At 39.5% G+C, this 23876-nt stretch overlaps 1 protein-coding gene across 2 annotated transcripts in view; it reads left to right on the forward strand.

Moving 5' to 3' along the window:
• The first annotated feature begins 1207 nt into the window (after positions 1 to 1207).
• Positions 1208 to 23876, forward strand: part of epb41l4a (erythrocyte membrane protein band 4.1 like 4A) — an 82935-nt gene continuing 60266 nt past the window's right edge. For both annotated transcript variants that reach the window (XM_036528935.1, XM_036528936.1), the window contains exons 1-2: positions 1208 to 1778; positions 1975 to 2299. In XM_036528935.1, coding sequence (XP_036384828.1) covers positions 2201 to 2299 — 99 coding nt within the window. In that variant the 5' untranslated portion in view covers positions 1208 to 1778; positions 1975 to 2200. The remainder of the gene's footprint in view (positions 1779 to 1974; positions 2300 to 23876) is intronic.

The following is a 23876-nucleotide window of genomic DNA, read 5'->3' on the forward strand; positions in this document are numbered from 1 at the left end:
GCATGGTCTGACACTACTGCTCATTCAATTTGAATTGATAAACTTATGTTTTTTGTGCTGGAAGTCACTCTGGATAAGAACATCTGCTGAATGAATGAAATGTAATGTTCAATAACATACCAATCATAATATTCCAGACTTAATGTATATTAGCATACTACACATTACATGTCCTGCTGTGTACTAATGAGTGTTCATGACCACGGCAGGCACTTTCACATGCAGAAAGTGTTTGTTCAGAATTACAGCATTCTAGCTTAGCTTCCAAATTACCTGACAGGAGACTTACAACTGAATGGAAGATATTTATAGTAAAATTTAGTGTTCTTTGTAGAGATTTGCAATACAACTTTATATGTCACCCAAGGGGCTATTTGAATTTACACGTGTTTATTCTCGTGTACGTTGTGCAGAGTGAGACATTTCCTCGGCTCAGAATTTAAGAATTAAGATACATATTTCCAACACTAGATGACGCTAAAACTACATTTTACTGCAGCGTGACACAAAGGAGGCTTTTCATTGCACAATGCAATTAGCTAAAATGTGCAAGTGTCACAATGGAAGCTGTGCAAATACTGTACTATAGTTGTTTCCAAAGCGACTTCTCAGATTCCCGTCTAATGTTCAACGCATATTGACTGAGCATATGTCTCATTGTTGCCATGAACTCCACCACATCTTCCGATTAATTTCGCCAAGTCATAGACATCAACGCTCTGAATGAGCAGAGCAGAGCTTAGCCAACTTCACCGCGGTTCACAAAACATCCTGAGAAGCACAATGATTTAATAAGCAGAAACATCAAAGAAAATTATAACAAGTAACTGACACAATATGCGTTGTTGGATTGGATTTTTGAACAAATTATTGTGTAATATCTGACTTTGCACCTATTTAAAATGTAATATCGTAGTTCCTAATTTTCAGACATAGATCCACTTTTCGTTCATTAGTTAATGGTAAAAACATTCGGTAGAAAGATCCATACTCAACGTATTTTAGGCTACGAAGCATTTGTAGGCCTACTCCGTCTACTACTAGGCTACACGTATTGAACCATACTGTTCCTGTGGACCCGTTCCAGGAAAGTGCACGCTTGGGGTTCAGTAGTCGTCTCCGACAGGTGGCAGAGTCGTCTCACCGATGCTTGCCTAGTCCAAGGTGTAAATTCCACGAAGGCGGAGTTAGAGTGGGAGAACAACCATAGTCGTGGGAGACGGACAAGGCTTCTTAGCAACAGACAGAATGAAATACTGAAGAGTAAGGTTACATGGTCATACTTCCATGCCGACAGGGGCAACTGTATTGCCAGGGATGAGCGACCGTACGACATACAAAAGAGGTTAGAACGGGACGAACAGAAGAAAAATTACATTTCGGTGAGCTATACTTTTACAAGAAGACTGGAATTGACGGATACGAGTGAACCTAGGGTATACGCTAAGGCGGAGAACCCATGTGCTTATTGGAAATGAAGCACAGCTTGAGGGAAACTCATCGATGTAAAGGAACAGCGCTTCTGAAGTAGAGTGCGGCTCGGGATTCGGGTTGACCCCGCATGAAGAAAAATAAGAAAATATTACATAAGGGATTTCCATTTGTAATGACGTCTATTTAATTGGTTAACAGTAAGGCGGAAACAAACTGGATAGGTACATTTATTTTCTAAAGGCTATATGTAGCCTGTAATCTTTGGGGAAAAAATAACAGGACAACGCATTCATCCAAAACAAAGGATTTGGCAGTATTTCGGAGTATTTCGGGAAAATGAAAAGGTGAGAATCAACCCAGGGCAGTTATATATAGATGCTATGTATATTTTAGTTGAGCCAGTGATAAAATCAGAAATACTCAAACTGAAGATTAATTAAAATGCAGAATTGGATTATTCAGTTTCTAAGAGTGTGTTGTGAAGTAAATGTAAAAGTGTACAATCGTTTCAGATTGGCTTGTTTGTGGTTTGTTTTCCAGATTTTGTGCCAAATATCACGTTTTACGTAAGAAGTAATCAACCTGTTCTAAAAACTGCGATAAACTGGATGTCTGTATATGTCCCATGAGTGCACGTGAACACTCCTAATCACCGGATCAAGAATCAACATCTTTTGTTTTCGAAATCTCAGTGGCGTTTCTGGGGCACTTATACCCTTTTAAGTCTTATTTTTTGCCACATCATTGATAAAATCCCTAGTACGCAATGGGTTGTTTCTGTGCTGTACAAGAAGAATTTTACTGTGAAGTTTTACTCTTGGATGAGACTAAGCTGACGTTAACCACACAACAGCAAGGCATAAAGGTAAGCAAATGCCGTCACCTGTCGCCCCTGTCACGAAGCAGTAGAGTTCAATGTAAATGCAGACGCTTCGTACTCAAATGGTAATTACACCTTATGTCTGAATCTGTGTTGTACTGTTTTGTGCCATTGTTGTCCGTCGATCACAGCTCCCTGTGGTTATTTAGAATGAGTAGTACACATTGTTTAAATTTGGTCGATCATGGTTTAATAATTAGACAAAAGTCAAATATTATATCAGTAGATAACTTACTTTCGTAGAAATAGAGGTTACCTTTAGCAATATGGGCCAGTTTTCTTTCCAGGAGTGATGAATCGTGTGTATTTTCTGGCATCCCCCATTTTAACAAAGACTTCTGTTGTATCAGATCCCGGCGCGTCAAATACCAGTAAAGGCGTTTGTGAGTAGTTTTTATTGCCGTTTTTCTGAAACTGAATCTAAAAACAGTAATATTGCGTTTCCTCCTCAAACATGTGAGGTTAAGTACATCATTGAAACATGAAGAAGGATAACGTGTTTCTGTGTAGCATCAGTCTTGTGGTGTTCGCTTGAATCTTCTCCTGGATAAAACTTGCATACATCTCAAAGCGATCAAAAACAGGTACAAGCACACTTGAGTAGATGAATGAAAAATGTATGTCCAATTCGCACTCTCCTCACTCTTAACTGTGTTGTCTAAATTTGTCATGCGGCAGAGAAAACAGGCTTTACCTCTACGTCAAGTAGGGACTGAAACTGAGAATATAAACAGAAGTATAGTGTGTCCTTTCATTTTTTACCCTGAGGCACAATATGACTAAGCTATTGCAATAAAATACTAATAGGATTGTTCTTCCTCTTGCATCGGGGTGCAAGCATCTGTCATGTTTTTGAACTGTAATATATAGCACTACATTTGCAGACAGATCTAGTGGGTTAAAAGTAACAGGACCATGATAAGGTAATGTCACTGGTTCCCCTTACCACATGTTAAACATATGAACTGTGTTATATGTGCCATCTTGTCACTGAAATAAGGGTTGTTGGGCATTTCACTAATGGTGTGGTCACTGGACACTTTCCAAACGAATGAACCATCTGTCTTTTTGTGCTCAGGTAGACTGTGGAATAGAATGGACAAGTGGAATAGAATGGTTTCTTTCTGTGTGACAATACATGACAATGCATAGTCTTCTCTTTTATCTTTTGATAATTGATTGCTGCTCCTTGTAAACGTCAGATTTCCCAGGTTTCTTACTCTCTGTAATAAATACTTTATGAAATATAGGTTATAAATAAATATGAGTAGAGAGTCATATGTAGTTTATGTAGAGAGTCACATTTTAAAAATGGATTGTAAGTGTGAAGGTAATCATGAATGGTTTAAAACCATATGCATGAAATAATCAATAGAACACTAACTCAAGTTCCCCTCCTAGTATATTATGTACTCTGTATGCGAACTGAGTGATATTTAATGGGTGATGGGATAGGGTCTGTTCCTCTTAGTCTGCTGTTGATTGCGGTGTCTCTGATTGCATAACTGAATCAGCCTCTGAGCTACATTGGCCCCATGCTCATCACCTTCCCACACTATAGGAAAAGCCATTGAGATGACAAACTGTACTCAACACAGCATTAGAGAAGGGGGGGTAGAAAATGACACTAAATCAATCACACTGCCTCCCTCACAATACCACCTCATCACAACACTGAGCCAGAGACAATGGGGTATGAACAGGTGTCATCCAATTTAGCATATTGATTTTTGAGGTGTTCCTCACATTTGGAAAAAAATATATTTCAGATGATAATCTTGAATTTGAAAGTATTTTTGTTTTCAGACTTTGTGGTTAATGTGAGTAATAACAGTAGAACAATGGCTACACTACTGCACACAAAAATCAGATCCTGCTGTAGCTCCACAACGTGGTTGTTTGTTCATTTAAAGATTAAATGTATCAGTGCTAATCTATGGTATGCCACTGTAAAAGTCTTTTGGGATAAAACTCTCTCTAACCCTTTGCAAAGCCACCTGCACTAATAAAAGAATGCTGTGTGGTTGCAGTGTATGGACAGAGTAACAAAATTAACCAAGCAGGTAGTGATATTGAGAGTAACCCTACACTGATTTAGACTTCATATGGGTTGTGCGGTAGGTCTATGTCTCCAATCTACTGAGTGCAATACAGATCCAGAAACTCATAAGCTATTTTTGAAAGAAGAGCTGCAGGGAAAAATTACGTTTTCAGAGAGGGAGCAGTTTCAAAACACGCATGGTGTTTAAAAATGAATGTAGACTGCACAGATGTGTCTGATGGTCTCTGTGTTTTACAACATTTATAGCTTTGGTAATAATATCATGGTTGCTGTTAACCTTCAAAACAACTGTGCTAATGCCTAACACATATTTATTCAGTCATTTGATTATTTCTTCTACAACTGTATATTTGGGACCAATATGGACAAGCAAAAATGTTCTGATTTAATTGACATTTGGCAATAAACCTAGACAGAGGTCAATATAGATAATAATGAAATATGGTTGTTTGAAAGGCTAGAGGATGGGTTAGTATTTTTTTCTTCCCAAAATGTGAGAGCAGAACATCAAAACCTACTAATGGAATCTTATAGTCTCTCACCACAGTATACAAGCTTATTGCCTTCATTAAACATGAGATTACTAAGAATCCACTGTTTGAGAGAAATAGGGGGCATTGACCTCATGGAGTCACACTGACCCATAATCCACTCCAAAGTATTTTTTCATTGTATCCAATGATTGAAGGACGTGCACACACAGTGGAGAACAGTATGCTGCTTGAACTGGGCACACCTCAGGAGACAGGAGACAAATTAGAAATAATATATGTGCTGTAATCCTTTAAGCCTCACCCCATGCTCCTGAATTTGGGAAGAATGGCCAACTACAGAACAATACTCCCATGGCATTTTAGGACTACACCTTTTAATGACGATACAGTCTTTGGTAGTTCAAGCACAGTGAGCTGTTTGAAATGCTAGCTACTTGTTCATTCGGGCGTGATGGTATAAAATCCTTTATTTGGGACACAGTCTCTTTAAATGAAATTGTCATTGGCAAAGATAGTTACCCACCACTGATTATATGAGAAACTCCTCATCATTATTACAAATCACTAATTCCATCAAGTTCAGGGCTCTAACATTACTTTCAATCAACTTCTCATGCACATCAGTAATAAACACATATTGTTACTAATACCCACCTTAAGATTTCACATGTTGATCTGAATGTCTCTTTTTGCTGTTTATTCATCCTTTACATGTTTTGAGATTCCAAGACAGTATTCATTTTTAGACAAGGTCTCCAATTGAGTATATCTTACTGACATAAGACAAGGTCTCCAATTGAGTATATTTTACTAACATAGTTAATCTACTGACTGTTTTACATATGGAGCCAATTTCTTATTACCAACACTATGGGGTTGTTGTGTTGTGCTTAACATCTGTGGTTGTAATAAATGTTCATCTGAACAAACATGGAGGTTTTTTTATATTCCTTTCCTACAGGCTTTGTATCTTTGGTCTTACACATAATGTATATTAATGGAAATATGAACTACCATGTGTTAATGGTAGCAAAAAGCTTTATTTTTTAACATGGTCTAAATAGCACACAGGTAGCATACTCTTTTATTCATTTTCAATGAATAAGCTAAGTCTGACTTTGGGGTAATTCTTCCCATCAGCCAGCTCACTGTACACTCAGAGTGATGTTGCCTCTTCCTGAGCAACTGCTTCAGGACCAGGCTTCGGTGGATTCGCTGCCACCTCTGTTTTCCATTCATTCACCTTATAAAAATGTGCTTTATCAAGATACAGAAAAGTGGGACATTTTATTCTTTGTCATTTGCCTGACATTCCCTAGTATCCTCAGCCACCCAACTGAAAACAAGATTTAGTATAATGTTTACTTCTAGTACAGATGTAATAATATGGTTTGAGAAGTTGCAGTTAGATTTCGGAAGTTGTTGACTTTGTTAGAGGAGTGATTTCCTACATACAGATGGTATCATTGCTGTGTGCGTGGTGAGTATGTACTGTGTTTGAAGTGTGTGTTTCTTTTTATTACTGACGAAAATAGTAGCTAACCTAGTTTGCTTGTGCAGCTACCTGGCAATAATTAAGAAGCTGTGGGCGAGGTAATAAGGAGCAACCCACCTGTTAAAATCCCAATAGAGAAAACTCAGAAGGGCCAGACCCAAATAAAGTAAAGTATGTGGCATGTGCATACGCTCTGCTCATGTGTCTGCTCAAGCATGATGCTGCTGAAATATGTTACAAACTCATCCAACCTAAGTCATTAGTCCTCCCAACGGGAAATGTGGTTGAATAGTGAATAATAATGAATCCTTTTTATCCGCCACAGAACACAGCAAAACCATCCATGTTATATTAGCAAAAAATCTACCTAATGACCTAATTGTTTCCAATAAAAAAGCCGTATTTTTTCAGAATCTTAACTACACCGGCACAATTGGTGGACCCATGAAATTTGCATTCTGTTATGAATATAATAATGACCTGTCCACTCCATATACATTGTGTTGTTGAAATAAAGAAATATATTCTGCTTTTGACAATGCACAAAATTACCTTGGTGTAGATCTCGAGGAAAACCTGCCTTTAACTTTAGACACAGATTTGTTCACGTATTTAGCTTCCTCTCTCTTTCTGTCTCCTGCACTACAGCCTGTGTGCGTCAACAGAGGAGTGACTGTGGACCATGGTAAATTAATTGTGGCCACCCAGGAGGAGCCACTCTAAAATAAACACAGAAAGAAACTGGGAAGCTAGTGCAAGAGAAGAGATTCTTAATGAGGCGAGATGGTGCAAATTAGTGAATAACTAGACATATGACCTTACTGAGCTCCCTCCTGAATATGGCCACATCACTCTTTAACCTCGGTTTTTGGAACCTGGAATATTTGCACCTGTTAAAACGGGTGTTTAAAACGCAATTACAGTGTCATATAGATGACGAACTGACATAGTTGGTGGTATTGGAATATATCCTACCTATAAAGCAAAATTCAAGATTCCCTGAATCCATAGGTGTGTCCCCAGGTCTGCCCTCAGTCAAATATCTACTGTTCTTTCTGTGGCTGTTGGCAACACAAGGGACACCTTAAAAGGGTGTGTCCGCTGGATGTGTAGCTCAGTATAGGGACACAGCCGTATGGGGGGACATTGTAAAAAAAGGACAGTAGATCTGAGGTGTGGTCATCAAGCGGTTTCTACAGAATCAAAGTCATACTTTGCTAATGTATTAATCCTTGTGGTTGAAAATAAATTCATTTTCTATAGGCATTGGTATTAGGAAGATAAATGTAGAACAAAAGAACACAGGCAAGCAATGGATTTGGATATTTCAGGAGTAATTAAGTACTGTGCTGTTGCTACAGTTGCTATACAAAAATGTAGTGTTGCATAGTTTTTTTTTAAAACATAAAAGGTTAGTAATTGGGTTTGAGGTTAGATTTAGAGGTGGGGTTGGGGTGGGGTTTTGGGTTGATGTTAGGGCTTTGAATAGGCGTATGGCTGCAAACCAGTAATTACAATAAATCAGAAAGTCCCATTCCACTTAACTAGATGCACATAAATAATAACTGCTCAGTAGTTTCAGTAGTATTACCCACTATATATTAATTTTGTATTTAACATAAAAAGATTCTACTGTGACTTTTTTTTTTTTGGGGGGGGGGTTAAGGCCTCTGGGTTTTGAATGCAAAATTGAATGCAAATGGTCTGTGTTGATTATTAAATATAGGTTATGATCAATATCACACTAGTAATTTGGTTTGAAATCCTACCTAGCAAACATTCCTAGTCTTCATTGACCAGTTTGTGTCAAAAAAGCATTGCTTTGACTAGTACTGACATGCATCTCTGAACGTAAAGAATCAGAAGAATAACAAGCCAAAGAACTCTGTGACTCGTTGTAGGTTATTTCATTGGTAGAAAATTCTAGCCATACAGTTAGTCCATCGTAGAAGGTCTCTGAGCATCTTTGAAATACCCCAGAACTATGACTGCAGTCTTTGCAGATGTGGGACAGCGGTACATGTGCAACATATAACCTTGTCAAGTTATGAAGTGGCTGTGGTGGCTGGCAGCTATTCCAAGGAGTCCTCATCTAACAGTGGTGCATGCACCTGTGCAAAGCCAGACTCTGAAGATATCCTTACTCCAGTTCCTAGTTAAGGAAGTCCCTGGTGTTGTTTTACCTGCCAGGGCAGAGGGAAGTAGGTAGCGGGCATTCATTGGGCATACATGAGCTTTGTGTCCCGTGCCAGGTAGGAAACAAGCCTCCCTCTGTTTTCGGTGTGCCAGCTGTCACTCTGACCTCTTGCTGCAAACACTGGCGCCCCTCCCCTTCTGTTCCTATGGCCTCTGTTGCAGGGGTTTAGTGTGCGACCACGTCCCCCTTCGTGTCATTAATCTCCCAGTGCGCCGCTCTCAGTACAAAAGGCTGTCGGAGGGATCGGGTTTCTCAGGCCTTGAAGATAACGGGAGCAGATGGGCCAGTCTGTGACATCCAGCCATATGCGTGCGTCTACTGTCTTCGTTTTTCAAAGACTGGGGATGTCCACTCTAATTAATGTGTATGTTGTGATGAGGCTGTGTTTGGCGTATGTGTCTAGCTAGGTTTCCTTAGTGTAGTGGGAAAGTCCCAGAGAGACAAATCCAGTTGTACTTAAGGAGGTCATGAACACACACGTGCCTTTCATGGCTTTTGTCGTACAGTCCTCAAGGTCACCACATGCTTCCCTCCTTTGAACGTTGCTTCGGTTACAGCTTCAGAATTGTGTGCAGGTGTATCCAAGGTTGAAAGTCGCCGGGAGAAGAGGCTACTGTATAAAGATGCATTACAAATTTCTACATCCAAATGATCTCAAGTCTTCAAGCCTTCATTCATTCACCAGTTCAGTTAAACATGGTAATGATGTCTATAAAAATAAAATATTAGGGCTTTTACTATAGTAGATCCATTTAGTGTGCAGTGTGGCTGTGGGACTTCTTTTATATTTTTAGAAAAATACTGCTGACTGCAGACACCTGAAGCTGTGGAATGACCAAAGCGGTGATCATTAGGTAGGAGGAGACTGAATGTGTCTCTGAAGTGCAGTCTTTCATGGTTGTTATAGTTAAATAAACATGAAACCATGTGATTTCATCTGTCCATAAAGGCTTGGACATGTATTACAAATCATGTCAATCATGGGTGCGTTGCAAGTCAGTCTTACACGTTACGAGTTATTGGAGAATCAGGGAAGTAAGGGCTCACAGACATATGAACAGTGAAATTTGTGAACTGTACTGTGTGTCACCAACCTATGACTGCACAATGATTCTGGAACCACAGAGTGCTTCCCAGCTGGTCACTGATGTTGTCCTGTTTGTTTGGTTGTAAAGCACCATAACTGACAAAGGACTGACAAAGCCCACTAAGCTTTATCTTCCTACTCATCGTTCCTTTCATTTCTGTTGTAACTGTTTGTGAGCGTAACATACTGCAAAGGAATTCTCATTTTCTACTCAAGTCCATTATGTATTTTTACATTTTATTTTTCTAATTCCAAGGCTCTTGCACTGATTTTGCCATGTTTCTACAGGGAAAAACAACAGCTTATAGAAAACATTTTATTTTTTGATGCATTGCATCTTTTATTGGCTGTTGGTAGTGCCTTGCATGAAACCCAACACTGACAAAGAATCGCCAACACTGAGAGGTTGCTTGATATCAACAGCTTGCAAGGCACTTACAAGGTACGAAATTGTCATTGCTGTTAAGACCTGACATACTACACAACCAAACAGTTGTGGCAAGCTCTCAAGAAACTTGCAAGCAATAAGCTAAATTGGATCTAAAATTGTAAAGTGGCTGCTAGGCATTAGGAAAATAGGCAGACCAGGCATTCTATGATAAAATAAAACTGAGATACTTTGTAACTGCAAGTATTTTTCTAAATTGACACAAAATTGTTTCTGCATGAATAATGTAAAAAGTCCCTAAATGTCCCTTGTGGTGAAATGCCTAAATTTAAGTGCTTTCAAACATCTTTGATTCCTCTTGTCAGAGGGTTAGCCAAATGATTTTTAGACAGTTCTTGCTACTGGAAAAAGAGTATTTTTAGCCCAAAGCAGAATATAAATTAGATCCAGTCAATCTAGGTGGCAAACACTTTGTTGCAAGCAGTAACAGCACCAGACACAATAATGTGATGACACGATAGGGAGTTATCAAGAAGTGTGACCAGACAGACAGTTAATGAATTGCTTTGGTCTCAAACTTTGCATCTGTAATCCTTTGGGAACAATGGCAAAAATAGGTGTTTTTTTTGTCCAGTACACTAAGATGGCTTTGCTACATTTACTGTCATTTTAATGTAGAAGTCCACATTCTAATTAATTGGACATTATTGAAATAAACCAACCCCCATTGCATGCCATAAGGTGGGCGTCTGTCATCTCCGTTTTTATAAACATAAATTGAATCAAATATTCCTAGCTGAAGTATAATGGACACAGCTTTTGTCTGGGCACAGCTGCATTCATTATGAATGAGATTAGTCAAGTGAAAGGGCAGTTTTCAGCGGATGACCTAATGTAAGGAGAAAGGCAGTGTGTGGGGCAGAATGCGTCACGTGTGCTAACCTGACACATCTGAACCTGCTACATCGTAACAGGAGAATGGCACAGTAGATGCTTCTGGGCACTGCGGGATCACGTATTTCTGACTCTGTCTCCTTCCCGTCCAGAGTCTGAGTCAAGCCAGCATCGCAGACAATGCTCCCAGTCTGCGGGCAGGCAGTGGGAATAAATGAGTCTTCCCTGCTGTGAAAGCATGAAATCTCAGCATAATGCACCCAGATTTAATCAATTTCACCATCCTCCAGTGTTGGTCGCTGGAAAAGATGCTTTATATGCTGTTAATTAAGAAATGTGTCAGAGAAGGAGGACTGTGGATTGCATTGTCTGTGGTGTGCTGTAGTCTGTCTTAAAGGAAAAATCTTGAGGTGTTGGTTCAGTTCTTTTTATATTTTTGAAAAATGTTACAGCCTTCATTTCATTTGTGCTAAGCTTGACAGTGGCTTGGCATGTCTATAATTTTTTGTCTGTATCTTGTGACTTCCTGTATTTATAAATTCTTCTAAGCACTGGGCAATGTGAGCATACTGTGTGCTCAGTCATAATGACATATTAACCTGTATTCATAATCAATCATTAGATGTTTTCATCAGCAAGCAATGGGCAGACAGCTTACCAATTTGTCCCTATGTACTGATTATTGCATTTGTTTTACTTTACTTTTTTTTTTAAAGTAAAGCAAATTTTTGTTTGTCCAACAAACAAAAAATCATGTATGTTTTTTTCACGTGAGAAACAAATGAGTCAATTAAAATGTAGTAAAAATGAACTAAAACCAAAATTCATGCTGTACTGCATTCTGGTTAAGACCAGAAGATACTCAGGGGTTGTACATCAGGTACAGTTTTTAAGTTATTCTGAAAAGGCAAGCATTGCTGACTGCTTTGAGTTGAACACACATGCATACATTTTTCAGTGTAGATATGATGGGTGAAGATGGATAACAGCCATGTAGTGAATGACATACCTGGAATGTTTTGCTGCACTATCTCATTGACTTTGATTGGCTTAAACTGAACACCTACAGGGCAAAACTAGGTATTATTAGAATTTCAAGATATTCTGTGTACAGCTCTGTCATACCGATGCATATTCTGTAAATCATAATTAGAAAGTTTCCAAAGGGGCTTAGCCAGCAGACCAGTAATTGCAGAGCATATATACAACATTTACACAACATCAGCAGGCCGTAGTAGAACATCATTCTGCTTTGCACAGTTACCGGTACCATTAGATATGGGACAACAACAAAAGCTATCTACTGCATCTCACACTAGAGGCTCCAATTACTTGGAATTGGTCAGCAGGTGAGAGGTAGAAGGTTGCCCTTCTGTGCTGGTGAAATAATGAACCTTGGGTGTGTCTGGGTGTGCAGACTTAGCACAGTTACAGACTTTTCATCACTTTGTGCAATGCGGAGGTAGTGAACATGATTATGCCTCTCACAGCAAAAGTCATGAGGGAGATTGACTTGGAGAATGGTGCTGTATTTCAAGTTACATTAAATTGCATTAAATAACATTTGGAAAGAAAAGTGTGTTGTTTATTATCAATGATTTATTTTCTTTTTCCCTTTTCAGTTGCTATTGGCAACCTTTTATTGTGTGTGATTGCTGAAACTGAATTTTTTATTCAGAAGGGAAGTCTTTGTTAATCCCCAGTATTGGTGTATAGAGAAGATTTTTGAAAATGAAATCATATCAATGTCAACACAACCTTAATCATGAACTATTGTGTGAGAGAATTTCTGGGAAAGTAGCTGACTGATGTAGGGTTGGATTTAGCTAATCCTTAACTTTCAGCAAGGTCTGCCTTTTCCATTATGTACTTCATGCTGTTCTTTAATGGTACTGAATAATGTTGTGCAACCAATTAAAAAGGTATAAATTAGAAGGCAGTACTTATTTTACTGTGTAGTTAGCCAAAGTAAGTTGCTCGTTGGGATGCAGTAAGTCTGCTTAACGAAACCAGTCATTGTATGCTGTAAATTCCAAAAATAGGGCAGAATTGGATCCCCACAATGCACGTGTTGTCCTCATTTATCAAGAGCCATAAAAGGATAGCACTTAAATGAAGGAAATACCATGGGAGTGTATAAACATATTTTGACTCAAGTAGTGCATTGGATTGACATGGCAACCGATATGGCAAAATTAATTGATATGACAATAGATTATGAAACTATTTTTGATATTTTGCGAAACAGTGTAATGAACAGTAAATGAAATCAAATTGATATCTTACAGCTGTGATCACTGGAATCTGACAGAACATGTTGATTACCTGCTGACATATTGTATCATTTGCTTGTATTCACACTGTTAACAAGGGCACCTTACGTAATTTGCATCATTATCAACATTTATACAACTGGATACTTGCTGCAGCATAGCTTACAATATCATTAGCAATTTGGGTTAAGTACCTTGTTCAAGGGTACAACAACGGTGCCCCCCATATAGACCAAACCAATAACATTTGGGTTATGAACCTTTCTCTCTACCACTACAAAGGTGGCTGGAAGTTGAGGAGCTTGCAAACCCCAGCCAACAACAGAGTAATCTGGGAAAAACACTCCTGTTGGACCATCTTTTTTTGGCATGGAATTGAATTCATAAAATCATGGTTCTGAGGCAATGGCATACTGTAATGAGTGAATGTGTGGTATGTGATTGTGGCCTCATGACCTTGTCAATTTCCAGATCCTCTTGTGAATATGCATGCATTTGAGACTGTAGAATGTGAATGGGAGGAAATGTGATGCAGGGTATATGAAAAATTACAAGAGCTTTGTGTTATGTTAATAAGGAGGTGTTTTAGATGATACTGTAGGTACTGTATGTCAGTTGATCCTTTACAAGGATGTTTGGTGAAATAAACATCTTCATTGCACTATGGTCATGTTTTTTTTTTTTTTTTCCTTTGATTTACATCAACAACTGCCTGAGCTTCAGGCGCAATGTATCATGCCATTTGTCACAGTCATGTGGATAGTGGTGTAATTGTGGGGGTCCAGACTAATGTGGTGAGCGACATTGTTCCGGTTTACACGACCACAGCTTAACATACACTAAATAGGTGTTGCACTGCATGGGCGTTACATGGGTTTGCACGCATTAGTGGTGTGATGAAAAATCTATGCAACAGGAAAATTCAGATAAACAACCTAACAGTGTTTGAGTTGGAAAGGCGGGGACAAAAGGTAAAGCTGGGAATAAGAAGGCAGAGAAAGAGTGCATTCAGGTGACACATTTTTCTGGAGGGACAAGCAGCTCGGTCTGGCAGATTCTTTTTAAATTCAGCCATGGAGCACTGCTGGGAAAATGCCAGCCATGACCTCTGCTTGCATGTCCCTAAAGTGTCATGCAAAACCATACTGGCTGCCATCAGCTGTAAGTGCTCACTCACTATCTCTGCCTTCAAAAATCACTTGAAAGAGAGCTGGACAAAAGGGTCACTGACTTGTGAATTTTATTGCCTGATATTGTCGAGCCACCTCATCGACGAAGCTGTTTGGCAGGGACAGTGTTTTAATCAAAAGCTGAAAAGGGGGAAAAATGCATTTAGCCCATGGTCACTGGCTTGCCTGTAATACAATAAGACATAACACTGTGTGCTCTGTGGCACAGACAAAGGCCTTATTGAGTCTGCCCCGAGGCTGTGTGGGATTTTGCGCGATGTACAAAACCGCTCACGTGTTGCTACCATAACAGAGCAAAGCAACCTAAAAACAACAGCTCTGACCCTAAGGGGCTTTTTGTTTTTTCTGGCCTTAGGAGCGCTTAGCCCTCTTGTATTTGGCCAATAATTAATGAAAACATGGACACTTTCAGCACAGGCCACAGCTGCTTTCCTGACAAGATTTATTCGCCCTTTGTTCTCCACTTTCCATATACACAATGACTGTGTTTTTCCAACAGGTCACCTTAAAACACTGAAAAGAATGAAAAGGCCATTTCTTCTGATGATCTGACTTAAAAGACCTGCTTGCTACAGGTCATAAAACGTTCTGTTGCAAAACAATGGTGTGAAAGGATGTTTCGACAGCAGTATGGAATTTCAAATTGAACACATCAGTCAACTTGCACCAGAATTTTATGAGATGCAGAAGAGCTTTGTGAGTGAAATTCTGTTGTGCTACCAGAATTGTTAGAGCTTCATTCAGTTATGTAAAATTGACACATAATTATCTAATTTTATTTAAAAAAACATGTAAGCTTTTGACTGACCCAGGATTTTACCAGTGGTTATGCTGAAGGTGGTATTACTTGCAATGGAAGCTGAGATCAGCTTGCAAAAGTAAAGAACAGAGCATTAAGTGGACAAGCCTTATGTAATGCATCTTTGAGCATACTGTTGTGTATGTTGTGGTACCATTCATTATGTGAGCCTGAAAGTGGGACAGCTAGACTCAGTCAGTGGTATGGGAAGCATCCTTCTTGAATTTGAGCTGAACTAAAGCCTTGAAAAATATTGGATGAACAGCAGTATACAACAATGACAATAAACTTGTGTCTAATCCAGTGTAATCTCATTTAAGTTAAATTTGTTAAGACGGCCATGCTTTGGGAAAGAAAATGACAAAAAGCTGCATTGCAGGTGAGGTAACTGGTTTTTGTATGAAGTAACTTTGGTAAAGTATGATCTCTTTTGCTTAAAGTTTGGCCTGGAGCCAAAAGATACATTCTGTGTAAATGAAACAAATGAAAACAATATTTTTTTTCAAGTTGTCATTAAGATTCCGTGGATACCTTTTCCTGGTAAAACGTTTTGAAGGAGACCATGTCATCAGCTATAGAATAATATAAATTAGAACCGAGTGATGCTGATGGCCATTAAACAGCACAAGAATCTGATAAGCAGATGGCCTGCTGTCAGGTCTGTGAAGATGGAGTGAATGGAGGAGCTAACACGAGGACGTTCCTTAATGGACCTTCACCAGTGACCAATGAAGTCAGATGTCACAGCCTTTGTACACGGCTCAAATAGAGCATTGTGCGTTTCTCTGTCGGCTCTTTTTGTCGTCATGTCAGATCAGCTCATGTTCACTTCAGTTATCTTGTTGGCTGACATCAGAGGCCTTCCTCAGGGGTGCGCTTCTGGATCACGCTATCGGGTAGGGGCTCTGGAAGAATGGCCGTTAAGGCCGGTATAAATGTAGTGCCTGGGGAGCAGCTCTAAGCAGCACTGGCTCAACCCACTCTCTCCTCACTAGAGTTCGCCTGTCCTCTTACTGTCTTCAAGGGCAGGCAAACTCTCCCCTCCTCATCCCCACCCATCCTTGTGTGTAAAATGCCGTAAGGACAGGCATTCAGAAAGCCTCCGCTGTTCTCGAGAGGTGGTGGGCGCTGTGTTGTGTTTGGGAGCATGCCCAGGGCTTACAGTACCGTGGTGCTGAGCCCACACAATGAAGGAGGAGTTCTAGCGTGAGTCTGATGGGGTGGAACAGATTTCTCTTGACAGGAGTTAAGATAGAACCAGGCCGGACAGGACTCCCATTCATTACCACTCTGATTGGTGCAAGTTCCTCTGTGGACAGATAATGTGGTTTTAGCCGTACTGTGACTTATATTATTCATCATACTTATTTTTGTTAGCGTGGTCCTCATTTGGGTATATTGTACACACTAGCATAGGGTTACAGCAAAAATTAGCATTTTAATGTGTTTGTATTTTTAAAAATACACATTCAGAATTGACATTACATATGCATGGGAATTTGAATAGGATGTATATACAGAGCCAACATGACATTGTTGACCAGTATGAATGATTACATTTCAAAAAGTGACGCATTTAAAAATCGAAAGTAGGACGTCTCCTTTACAGAGTAGTTTCATGGACCTGTTAAGAACAAGCTGGAGCTTTGTTTGTGTGGATGTCTCCATCGCTTTGGGGTCATTGTGTTTACCATTCAGGTGCTCCTAAAAAGCACCATGAGGAAAAGTGTCAGTGTTACTGTGACATTGTGTTTTTACATTGCATTAGGCTTCCTTATGTATTGGATGCCTGCATCAAGGGCAACTTTTGTAGATTCTGTTTTTCATATTGTCCATTTATACTTCTGAATTTGTGATATCGCTCAAGGGTACACAGCAGCACAATGCCCTAGTTTTAAATCTGCATCCTTGAGATCACAAATCCTATTCATTACCTTTGTGTTGGACGGTTGCTTATAATCTGATGTTTGTTCCGGATTGGAACCAAACGAACCCTATAGTCGCTCTGCTATTACGTATGTTGGGAATAAGAGTGTTCTCGTGAGCCATCTACATTGTCTTAAAATAGCTCTGTTTCCAAGCATGCTTCACTGGCCATGAGAACATGCATCTAAATACAGTACACATGATGTACAGTATATATACATATGTACTGAGCATTGCTTCAGAACTGTATGTGCTTTGAAAGATAGTGCCAGTGGTAAAAGCATTTTGTGACATGAAACTAAGTTGTGTAACATTCCATTGAAGCATAATTTTGATATATGTTGATTGTGAGATTGTATGATCTGTTTTTAGCTTATATCTTTATCAGGGACAACTAAAAATGTCTTCATTTATTACAATTATTCTTGAGCCCAGAAAGGGAGGGTTTTCAGCTGAGCTCAGACCCAACCATCCTTAACAGTCCGCTTTGATGTGTCTAATATCCTGATTTAAGGAAAAATCCCTCTATAAATCCCTGAACCAATTGACCGTCACGCCTGTTTAGAACTCTCCTTGCAGTTGTACAGTACAGTATATCCTCACAGACCAGGCTCATGATGTGAGCTCCATGACGTCTGCTCCCGAAATCAGCTTTGCCGTAAGCTTTCACATGTTGACTGAAAACATCCCATTTTACGTGAGAAGGGTGTGTCTGTGCACTGAGACACAGCCGCTTATGGGTGGATCATTTCAACCCTCACTTCCCTCTAATGCGATAATGAGGGGATGCGTCGTGCGTCAGGTATGTGGAACAAGTCAAGCTTAACGAACCTGTGCGTGAATACGCTTTACCACTGTTGAGGTGGGAGGACTTCGCATGGAAATTCATTCCAGACAGCCCCACCCTCTCACACTCCCCATCTCCTCTGTCAGAGTGTTGTTGGAACAGTTTTTGCGGTGCGTGTCTGGAGAATACCAGTGCCTGTCTCCAGCGTATTCAATAAAACTAATAGCCGACTCCATAGTGGGGAATGTGAGGGGCTATATTGTGCTGAAGAAATTACCCTAAGGGGAGTATCCTTCAAATGGCAACAGCGCTTTCGTATAAGCGATATTGTATGTGAACATATTATATCTGTATATAAAACATTTATATATACACCCCAAATATTACTACTATCACTAACCAAAACATTGGCTACCAACACATATACTTCATACATAAGTTGTGTTATTCTGTAAATACAGGGAAAGGAACTGTCATGAGCAAGTTGTCAAAAAAATTAACATTCTAGTTACTCAAGTTTATATTTTACCTTTGTTATAGCGGTCAGCAAACAGCAACACAATTTGTTCATGGCTTTTAAAGACTGACAAGGTGCGAAAAGGTCTTATGCTCAAGTTATGTTGTTTTGCATTGTGTTGATATGAAACAATGATATGATACGAATATATGAGGCATTAAAGGAAGGTTGGCAAAGGCATTGCTGTAAATGCTCTATTAGAGGCTAGCCTAGGCCACTTCGAAGTATGCAGTCTCCTTATCGACAAACACAGAGTAAGTCCCATTACATTGTTGTTATCTGCATACCTTGTTTAAGCACACAGCAGGATTTCCTTGTAGGCACACACTGAGAGTCCAGACTAATTTAACGATGCTAAAACCCGGCCTCACACCTAGTTGTTTTCTTCTCCGCAGACATGTTGGGCTCTGTTCTCCTTTTGCTTGTATTCCTTTTAATCTGATGTTTGTATTTATATATAAATGTACTCGATTATTTTTACGTCAACAGCAGTAGTCTTGCTTCGCTGGTTTCTGATGCAGATGAATAGGGTAAGGATCGGCAAATTCATGTAAGTTTTATGTCTGGTCTTGTCAATGAAAATATACCAATCCAAGCGCAATATAGTTAATAACTTGCCTTCATACTGACTATTGTTTTATTTTCCGCCACGTATAAAGCTTTACAATGGCAGTTCTTTGTGCATCCAGTGATTCTACCTGTGTATTAGTATGAGCTTAAATGTGTCAGCTCTCTGGTCATGTTATGTCCTCAGCAGTTTTACCCCTGAACAATCCCAAAAGCCCCCTTGTAGTTAACAAAATAAGAGCATCACTTAGAAAAGTGTTCATAATTGCATAAACCATGCTGTATGCTCCACCTAAATAAAATGGCCAGTTTTAAACAAAGTTTTCATAATATAACTGTATTGGCCATTTTTGATCTGCGGTTTGTAGTAGATGTATATAATCATTTTCCCTTTCACTTTATTAGAGTTTAATGAAATAAATAATAATATTAAAAAATAAAAGGTGCACAACCCAGAAACAGAAGTACATACATTCCATCTCACCCCCACAAAACTCAACATCACAAATATTAGGTGCTGGTTGGATATGATCATTATACTTACTGTATAATCTCTTCTGCATTTCTCTGTGCTACTGATAAGACAGACCACTTTTTCTAGGGTTCTGGGTTCTGTCTCACTTTTATCCCCATGGATGCTATCAGTTCCAGCAGACATTTCAGCTGTCTCAGATGTGTATTCTTCATTCTGCTGGAGACATACTCCAAATGAGTCACCTGGGATGCCATCATTGTACCTCTAATTGAAAATTGAAGGAAACAATGTTAAAACAACCAGCAGTATTCTTCCATATATTAACACAGCCCTTCCAGATATGAATTGTTACTGTTGTTGAAGGTCTAATTTTAAACCCCTGCACTGCAGAGATACAGATTCCCTTGCACCAAAGCACAGCCGTCTGTGGATGCGTCAGCAGCAGCCCATTCCCTTGTTCTCAGTCTCTGGCGGACTAATTCGGTTCTAATTGTCTTTTTGGAGATGTAGCAAGCTCACAAATTAGCCAAGAATACAAAAGAAAAAAATAAGATCAATAACACATGGAAAGAAAACATTCTCTGGGGGAGGGGTTTGCTTACGATTTTGGTATGATCAATAGCCTCATTGCCAGATGTGTTATTTGCAGTTCTGTGAAAGACTACTCTTATCCCCTCTTTAATCAATTCCAAGGACTACTACAGAAGTCTCAGTTCCTGACTTGGGGTTACAACAGCGGGTGTAATCTGTATGTTCTATGAGTAAGCAACTACAATATAGTAGATTTTTCAAAAGAGTAGAACCAGAAGGATTTATACCAATGTCTTTTTTATTTCTGCTCCTAACACAAATGTGCAGGAATTTATATGCTGATATTCCTTGGAAAACACCAGAAATGTTCATTAGGAAGATGTGAGGCAATCATGAGACATTTCCAGTCATGCTAAATTTATACCTGCAGACTCATCTGAAACCTGTCAAATGAGGTTATAATATGCCCTGTTTCTTTCCACAAAGCTGACAGACATACTATGTAGATCATAATGTACAAATGCTTCCTATGGTCCAGGAACATGCTATTTAAAACTAGGTATGCCATGTATGTTATCTTACATTCTGTAAATTAAAACAGAATTATATCTGTGATCAAGGTGTGCTCAAGGTCTTACAGCAGTGAATTGATATGTGTTGTACACATGTGTTCAATAGTAGATGTGCAACCATTTTGTCCTCCTGTAGTTAGGCATTTGTAATGCATTTGGCATTATTGTAGTTAATATATTAACATTTACACTATGTTTTCCTGTATACTGTATATGCTTGTTCCTAATACATGCCCTTTGTCCTTTTTTGCTTGCCTTTTTTCATGCCATACAGCTTTTGACTGGATGTTTACAGATTATTAAGAGTGTAGCTTTCAGCCCAACTATAATGTTGGCTTGTTTTTTTTTTTTTTTTAAGGAAATTACAACATTGCCCTTTGGCTGCTTTTAAAACCCACTCTGCAGTGAATGGCTGGCGCACTCTGACCACCCTACTTGCCCTCTCCTTTGTCTGGATTTTTTTATGGACTAATGTGCCTCAGCTCATGTGAGAGGCTAAAGATACACATTCATATTTGTAGATGGGCCTGCAAACTAGTGGTTAACGGCTCACAGCGGCTCACTGAAATGGCTGAGTAACCACGGAAACCCAGAGGACCTACACTGGCACCAAACGCCAAACTCAGGCATCTGGAAAGGTTCCAGGAGACAACACTATATGGTCCCTTTTGGGGATTAAATGGGCCACCGCCCCATGGAGCTACACAGTCATCCTGCTGGTTGAATGTAGAGCGCTGCAATTCTTGATATACGTCCGTGTCTCCTTGGTGGAATTGACAGCCCCACCCCCATATACTTGCCTCTGTCAGGGACAAAGGATAAGTGGTCTCTAAAGGGAAGCTGTGAAAGTCCCAGTATGAGGGCACATCCATCTGATAGAACTGAGTGCCCCCCACCCCCCAAGTTGGGTTTAATAGGCACTTCCTGAGCAGGGCTGTGGGCCCTCATCCAAACCTGGTCCATGCAATAACCCTTTCACGTGGCCCTGTTAGTGTAATTTCACCTCAGCAGATGGGGAACACACCCGTTTTCATACCAAAAGGCAAGATCAGAGGAGAAGAGAGCGCAAGAGGGAGACACATCTATGAAAGCAGTCCGTGGTTCATGCTCATCCGCTGCCTCCGCCCCATCTGTACCTGGCTCCTCCCCGTACACTGCAACCACCCATTTTCCAGGGAGAGACAGACATGTTCGCCTGTGTTTTAAAAGAAACATTAATTCATACAGCCTTATCATTTGTCAGTTTCTATTCTATTCTATCTTATTAAAATCTGTGAATTCCTATAGGTTATTGCTGATGTGTGAGTTGTTTCATTTATTATTTCAGGTGACAAAAATAATACGTGTGGATCAGAATTTCTTACGAATTTGAATCTTGATCACCCCCCCTCCCCCCCAACCTGCAGTCATTTTGAGATACTTCTCCATTATTGCAACCCATTAGCCAAAAGGTCAGTGGCTACCCTTAATTTATCTTTGTCTTGATGTTTGACAGCATTGAAATGATATTTAAATGGAAACAATGATAAATGGGACCTTGGATTATTCATGTTAAAAGTCAACATTTTAAGCAACATTAACTGTTGTCTTATTTTTTAACTCCTTTGTACTTTATTTGATTTCATCTTCATAATTAGTAGTCAAAATGATGTTGGCGCTTTGGTGGTTTAATGATGTAAATAATCTGCCAGGTCACAGGAGAGAGCAGCAGAAGTGCAGGTCTGCAGTGGGCCTCTGTGATGCCACACTTTTTGTTATCGTGTGGCTCTGGGGAAAGGTGCCCTCCCATCTCAAGGAAACATTCATCTCTGCATATTTAATCTTACTGAGGACTTCTCAGCAAGTCCTGATAGTACCAAAGGGCAAGGTGACTCACCAGATGTTCCCTCAGTATGGGTTGATCAGTGCCTGTGTGAAGGCACTGCAGTGTGACTAAATATGCAGAAAAGAATTACACATAGCCATCTCATTTGTTTTTGAAAGTAATTTTTTTTTATAAATATTACTTTGTTTTGAACTTCCCAATATAAAATAGGTGCTGTTTAAACCTAGCAAGACCTTTTTTCTGTATATATCTGTATAGTTATAGTAGTGTATAGCCAATGTAATGTTATTTTGGTAATCTCTCTGACTAGCCACAGGAACATGTTATCAGTGGCAAAGTTATGAGAGGAATTCGGAGACTGTATTTGGGAGTAACCCTCCTGGTAAACAGTCCTGTGTCCGTGCTGAATGCTTCCATAATTCTTTGGTGTGCCGGCCCTGTCTGATGTCATGGAGTCATAGTTTCAGTCCGCAGTCTCCCTTGTAATTTCAGTTATCCCGAGGCAGCGCTGTGGCAGATTTACTGTCAATGTGAGGGACTAATAGCATAGAGGGTGTAACTTCTTTGAGTGCCCACACGCCTTAGGTTATATTCCCAAACACAGAAATGAGTTCAGGTTCCCCTCACGTCACTGGGGCTGAAGGTAGGGTGTCCTTCCCTGCAACTGGTGGTGTGTCATACTTGTGATTAAGTAACCTGATGAGTTCATGTTTGCATTACACAAAGGATGTAGATGGTGGTGTCTGGGAGGCTATAATATGGCTTTTTTATGCATGTAGTCATTGCATGCATGAGTAGTTAGGTGCCACTCAAATACAGCGTAAACAGTGTAAAATAAATCGCCTTTTTTTAAAAAAATGGATTGCTAAAGATACTCATTCTAATTGTCTAAGTTTTATTTCCTATTATCAGCTTGACATTTTGGACACTTGAAGAGTAGTTTTTGAACTTACAATTCTTTGTCTCCATGTGGAAATGACACCGGATGAGCTTGGAACCAATGTATTTTTTATAAAGATTTTCTGAAAATGCCATCCTGTTATGTTCTATATGAACTGTTTTCGGCAAAAGTAAAGTTATTAATAATTAATTAAAGCTTCCGTATATCTGTCTTGACACATGGTGCAGTAAAGAACAGCAGGAGGCATTCTGGGACATTCTGAGAAAGACCATGATAAATAAGTTAGGAACAGAGGATTAGTCAATTAAAGGTGATATCCTCACTTACTGCTTCATTATGGAGTGGTGATGGAAGAAGCAGGAATAATAGAGCATAGTAACAAGAATTTTGTGAGAGCAAAAATTCCTGGATTGCTTGTCCATGTAATCTTGTCAAACTAGATGACACATATTTGCACAATGCAGAGCTGTGTGAGAGCTTTATCCATAACCACAGAAGTAGAATGTTTGAAGACTGCTTAAATATGTGCTATAAAATGCAGTGAGGTGTTTGTCTGAACCAGGGAAAGCACTTTCTCCAAAA

This window comes from Megalops cyprinoides, chromosome 5 (genome assembly GCF_013368585.1).
Source record: "Megalops cyprinoides isolate fMegCyp1 chromosome 5, fMegCyp1.pri, whole genome shotgun sequence".
Taxonomy (NCBI): Eukaryota; Metazoa; Chordata; class Actinopteri; order Elopiformes; family Megalopidae; genus Megalops; species Megalops cyprinoides.